The sequence below is a fragment of the Notamacropus eugenii genome, chromosome 4 (assembly GCF_028372415.1).
Source record: "Notamacropus eugenii isolate mMacEug1 chromosome 4, mMacEug1.pri_v2, whole genome shotgun sequence".
In the NCBI taxonomy this organism is placed as follows: Eukaryota; Metazoa; Chordata; class Mammalia; order Diprotodontia; family Macropodidae; genus Notamacropus; species Notamacropus eugenii.
Genome location: NC_092875.1, coordinates 465,781,833 through 465,788,094, shown reverse-complemented (window position 1 = coordinate 465,788,094; position 6,262 = coordinate 465,781,833). Strand labels below are relative to the sequence as shown.

Here is a 6,262-nt window from a genome sequence, read left to right as displayed (position 1 = left end):
CCCAAATCCAGCTTCTTTTCCATTGCCCCCTTTGTATCTGAAGAGGATATTATTGAAAATAGTTGAGGGGTTTTTTCCTCTTCCTTTTTATTCCCAGTACTTGCACACTGTAAAGGGTTAATAAATGCTTGTTGACTGACTGTGGATGGAAAAATGGTGTCCAGGCAGTGATGCCACCTCTTTATAACTCATGTTAATAATGTATCTTCAAATTGCAGAGCAAAAATGAACTATTATCTTCACAACAAAATGCTGTGAGGGTAGGAAAATGTTTGATATCTTACATCCTCATTTTGTGGAAGTTAAAGAAGACTTGATTTGTACAAAGATGTCTCCAGACATCTGAGCTTTAGGGTCCTAAGTCATGTTCTAAAATCACACCTTAAGAGGAAGTGGTCAGACTGGCTATACAGAGGCCATTCACCATCCTACCGTGAAGCTCAATGTGACTTTTCACATATTCAATGTTTACCAAAGATCAGTTATAGGACAGGCGTTATGAAATACCAAGACAAAAAAGGAAACCAAGGCAAACAGAGCTAAGTGACTTGCTCAGGGTCAACACATCTAGTAAGTATCTGAGGTCAGATGTGAACCCAGGACTTCCTGTTTCAGTTTTCTCTTCTATAAAATGTGCTGGAGAAGGAAATGGCAAACCACTCCAGGACCTTTGCCAAGAAAACCCCAATGAAGTCATGGAAAGTTGAACATGACTGAAGTGAGCGAACAACTCACTGACTCCCTGGCCAGCACAATATTCAGTGCAAAGGCCTTCTAATGGAAACCCATTATTTTTAGAAAGGAGGAAGCTGGAGGTGATTTGCTGAAGATCATACAGGTAGGCAGTGAGGGAGGCAGGACTGAAACCTAGATCCTCTGGCTCCTAAGACAGTGTTCTTTTCACTTTACCCAACAATTCAACAACTGAACCTTAGCTAAATCTTGAGGAGATTTTCTCCTAAGCCTTGAAGGAAGGTAAACATTTGTAGAGGGAGAATGAAAGAAAGAACTTCAGGCCAGGGTGACAGCTTATATAAAATGTCAGGCTTAGGGACAGCTAGGATTCCTATTTGGTTGGAATGGAAAGTGTGTGGGGTGAGTCATGTACAACAGGCAGGGAACTGGCCCATTAGAGTTAAACTGTGAAAGGCCTTGAATGCCAAGCTTAAAAATTTGCATTTTATCCTAAAGGCAGTAAAGGAGTCAGTAAAAGCTTTGCAAATCAAAGGGATACAGTCAGATCTGTTTGGGCGGAAATGATTTCCTCGACTTTGTGCAGAATGGATTAGAAAAATGAGAGAGTGGAAGCCAGGAGGCAGCGGAGAGATTATTGCAAAAGTCCAATGACTTCAGCCAGATCCCCTCAGCCAAATAGTTCCAGAGACTGCTGATGGTTAATGAGTCACCTTTGGAGAACGATTATGTCACACAGCAAGTATAAATGAGTGTATCAGCACAAATCTCACACTCCCTGGGTCTACTCAAGTGGCTTGGATTTCCATTTGGGGAAGGGCAAGATGGGATGAAGGTCTGGACTTGGATGGCAGCCACGTCAGTGGAGAGAAGAGATCAGATGTGGGAGATATGGAGAGAACTGATACCATCCCTGTCCAATAAGGCTGGGATAGGACATGTAGACATGCAACAGTAATGGCAGGCAATATGGGATCAAGAATGCTACCAGGCCCAACCAGTATCTCTTTTAATTCACATAAAGAAAAGGACTCTTTGATGTGCAACAAAGCCACCAGGAGTGGCTCAGATTCCCCCTTCTCTCTTTTATACACCTCCCAGACAAGGTTACAGAAAAGAGCTTCTGTTTGGCAGGAGAGGTGGAGGACAACCAGAAACAAACCATGACTCTTTAGCATTGGAGAAACTTGACCCAACAGAGCTCACAATAGTCAAGGCAGCTGAGGAGCAGTGAGCAGAGGAGGCACAAAAGGTCAGAGAGCTGAAAACAGACACACACAGAGACCCAGATCTTCCTAAACAAGAGGCTTATTTTTTCAGACTGTTTAAAAAAAGAAAGGCAGGGTGGGAGAGAGAGAGGTTTTGGAAAGAATAGTTTTGCAGTGAAGAGATACTCGGTGGATCCAAAACTTAGTCATGTGGCCAGGGTTCTAAGCAGGGAAAAGAAAAAAAGACAGTGATTGAAATCTCTGGAAAGCCCTGCAATCTGAAGCAGCACCTCCAGGACCTCCGTGCAAACTAATGAAATTCCTCTTGTCTTGTCATGTTGACCATCCATGGTAGGAGGACAGGAAAAAAAAGATCACCCACTTTATGAAATTATCTTCTTAGGAATGTGGTATATCTGTCATAATTCTTCCCGTCCTTGGCTTCCCTGCTGCAGTATAATCTCCTGATGCCAAGCATTTAGACCAAAAGGCCCTGCCTGATAGAGCTCACAGAAGTTTACTTTAGAAAATGTCAAATGTGAATTTCTAAGGAAACCCCCTGGCTTCCTCTTGAACAGAAACTCAAACCCTTTAGTGGTGTTTTCTGTTCTATATGGTGGGCACTTTAAAAATGTTTGTCGTGTTAGATTTACGTTGAAAGCAATTTCTGTTTACCAAATGACATTTTTAAATTAAAATTCTATTGTAAAATTTGAAGATATATTCCTAAGATAAAGTATTTTATCTCTCATATATAATATAAATCATATTACAATTGAAAAATTATTTTAATCATTTAAATGAAAAGGAAATTATAATTTCCTGGTGAAATATTAATAAAAAATGTCCAACATAGATCACAAAGTATAAATGCTGAACTAAAACTTAGAAGTTTTGCCAGAAATATGTTCCCTTGAGGCAGGGGGTGCTAATGAGGGATAGATAACTTCTTTTTTAAAAAACTTCTGATAATTATTTCAATATAATTGAATTCCTTTGCAATCCTTTGGATTTTATTTCGTTCATTTAAAAAGAATATTCTGAAAGGGGCTCCTTAGGCTTTGCCAGTCTGCTAGAAGTTTCCATGATCCCAAAAAGGTTTGAAAACCCTTACACTGAGATTAAATCCATTAGATGGACTTGTGCTCTTGTGCTGTTGAACCCTTTACATTCTCTCCCACTCACCTATCCCTTCCTATTGTGTGCAGAGTACTATCCTATGAAGGAGGAAAACTTCACAATTTAGGTAAGACATAGTTTGCATCTTCATGAAGTTTATCGTTTAGTAGGGAAAACTCTTAAGTCAACAAGCATCTGTCAAGTTACCAATACACACAAACCACTCAGTTACATCTCTCTCTCTGTCTCTCTCCTTTTCTGCCTCTCTCTCTCTCTGTCTCTTCTCTCTCTCCTCTCTCTCTCTCTCTCTCTCTCTCTCTCTCTCTCTCTCTCTCTCTCTCTCTCACACACACACACACACACACACACACACACACACACACACACACACACACACACACACACACACACAATTCAAATACAACATTTGACCACCAGGGGGTGATGCTGACCAGCTGCCTGATTCTGCTCAGTAATAAGGGTCATTCATTCAACCACTCATTACCAGTGTTTAGGTGGTCTACCCAACACCAGAGAGTGTTCTAGTATAACATGGAATTTTTACTGGCCCTCCGAAGCACAATATCTCTCTCCCTTAGCTCCATCCCCTTATGGAAGGCATATGGTCTTATTAGTCCAAGAGTTTAGTGTGGATTCACCCATTTAGATTCTTGGTTCAGTCCTCTACTTCTCTTCAGGAAAGATGACTCCTCTAAACTCATCCTTGTTGCATTTCAATTGAAACTACTCACAAAAAAAGCATGCTGTATACAGCTTTTTAATCAGAATATGAGTGCACAAATCCAAATACACCAAACATCAAAGTAACCACTGTGGTCATCTCTTTTCAGCCCTCAAATCCTTCAAACACTAGGCATCCCCAAAGCCCTTTTGTTTGCAGTCAAGTCAAACCCCAAGAATTAAACATACACACACACACACACACACACACACACACACACACACACACATCTCAGGTGCTCAGATGCAAACCTCGGGCTGCAGGGAAGCAAAGACATTAGCCACCCATGCCTGGCCTAGGACCCTATCAAGGACAAGGGAAGAAGCACCAACCTTGGCCACTCTTACCCTCCTTCTGTCTCCTCAGCTATCACACTCAAGGAAATCCTTAAGGTATAAAAGCAAAAATTTCCTTATGACCACAAGGGTGAGTTGTAGGACTCCTATTAAGAACTAAGTGGTAACATTCCTGCTTTAGAATCTTGCAAGGAAAACAGAGACCCTTCATGAAGCAATGAAGACAGGAGTGGGAATTCCCCACTGACTTATAGGGAGAGATTTTTCCCTTCAACTCCACCCAGGAGTAACTGAGGTTTCAGCTATACCACTAGGGGGTGCTTGGGGAAGCTGTGGTCTTGTCTGTCTTTTAGAAGCTATAAATTAAAAATTTTGGTTAGAAAATAGTGGTTTTAGTGCTTGATTCCCTTAGAAATTTAGTCTCTAGCGTGGGATGGAGTATATTTCCTCATACGAGGGGGGAGAAAAGCAGTCACAACTGTGGTCTTCTAGCTGTATCTCTTCTAGCTGTTCAGCATCAGTAGTTGACCTAAAAGTATAAGCAGAAAACAGCCGAATTCAGAGCTTATGACACACTTTTACCCTACCCTGTCACTTTCCTCAGATGCACATGAGCCCATAGGCTCTGTCCATCCTAGCTGGAGAGGTGGCATTCCCAAGCTCCCAAGTTTCTCTGGGCACTGGCCACCCTACCTGTTATCATTTCTGTGATCCATGTCCACATAGGAAGAGTAGAGCTCATCATCAGTAAAAGCAGCATTATCACGAGGATAGATGGTACAATACTGAGGGGGACTTGGAGCAGGCACTGGTGGTGAATCCAAAGGGCTCACCACTGGGGGCAGATAAGTGGCATTTACCCCGATGGTGTCCTGAGATGTGTAAGGAGGAAGATATTGCACCACAGTTGCCCCATGGAATGTTATAGGTTGGTTGATCCCAGTGAAAACAAAAGATTGTCCACTCAGAGTCTGGTCTGTGTCCAGCGTTCTTTCCTCACTTTCCTTGCAAGACTGACAAGAGAGCATTTTAAACTTGCACACAGCGATCAGGATAAACGTCACCCCAACTGAAAGTAGAATCGGCCCGAGAAGCTGTGTCCACTCAAAGTGAGAGACGCCTTGGTACTTGATCCAGCCCATCACCGTAAATGTGATCCCTACCAGCCCCAGAAAGATGCCTGAGAACAGTAAAGTGGCTCCTGCCTTGTCATCATCAGATACTTGGATGTCAGCTGTGCTGGGTGCATAAGGAGTGATGGAAAACACATTGAGAGGAAAGTCTTCCACGCGGTTGCTATTCTGCTGCATTACTCAGGATAGAATCCTTTCCTGATCAGGTAAAAAGGAACTCACAGGAGATCCTCAGTGGCATAACAAGTCCCAGGTTCAGATTAGTTATGTAAGAACTTTGTGCTCCCGTGGTTAACAGAGGAGAACACAGAACAGGGTCAACTTTGTTTGGCAGAATAAAGGTCTGAGAAGTGAAGCCTGAAACTTTACCTTGCCAGATGATTTTTTCTTGCACCACCATTGACACTGTGTGATTATTGGTGATCATTTCCTCATTACCTTTTTCCATTAGAGCACATATATCATCAGCAAAGGTTACAGAGCCTTTCACCAGCATCTTTGGGGCCCCTGGGTATTACTTCTCTAGCTAGTCAGCAGAACAGATACTTTCTACAAGGTCAAAGATTAGAATAAGTAGAAACATTTTTCTGTGAAGGTTTTTTTTAATTCTTTAGAAATCCTCAGTAATAACAATACTTAGATTTTCAGATTTTAATTACAGAATCACATGACTATGATTTTTCATATTTTCTGAAATGGACCTTTAGTATTTGGAGAGTATAACAACTGAGTGAAACAGTAGAGGTCATAGAAAACCTTTAAGGAATGTTTTATATTTTGCTTGGGCTAGAAAAGTGCTGGGTCGAATATGGTATCAGAAATGGCATCAGTGACAGCATCATGAAAAAATATCACTTCCTCTGTGGCAAAAGAATGAACTGGTCCCCAAGGATAAAGGTAAACAGGTACACTACCATCGTTATTTTGTACTCAAACCTAATTTAGAAAAGTCACTTGGTCTTCATGGTGCTTTCACAAATATTCTCCAAATTGGAGAAACCAATTTCTTGCTTTTTTCTTTTCTGAGACAAGCTTTTATGCTCTAAGTACAACACAGGCCCCTCCTTAAGT

At 41.6% G+C, this 6,262-nt stretch overlaps 1 protein-coding gene across 1 annotated transcript; it reads right to left on the bottom strand.

Annotated features, from left to right (window-relative positions):
• Positions 1-2,670: 2,670 nt before the first annotated feature.
• On the bottom strand, positions 2,671-5,453 carry TMEM174 (transmembrane protein 174). The gene is made up of 2 exons (XM_072606323.1): positions 4,752-5,453; positions 2,671-4,587 (listed from the first exon to the last, which is right to left on the bottom strand). The coding sequence occupies exons 1-2, from the start codon at positions 5,366-5,368 to the stop codon at positions 4,482-4,484; spliced, it is 723 nt and encodes a 240-aa protein (XP_072462424.1). The 5' UTR covers positions 5,369-5,453; the 3' UTR covers positions 2,671-4,481.
• Positions 5,454-6,262: the final 809 nt, after the last annotated feature.

What these genes read in the sequence shown, in the direction of transcription:
- TMEM174 (XM_072606323.1), bottom strand. Translation starts at nt 5,368, where the DNA reads ATGCAGCAGAATAGCAACCGCGTGGAAGACTTTCCTCTCAATGTGTTT. An exon ending in GATCACAGAAATGATAACAG is followed by an intron (nt 4,588 to 4,751) that starts GTAGGGTGGCCA and finishes TTATACTTTTAG; the next exon opens with GTCAACTACTGATGCTGAAC.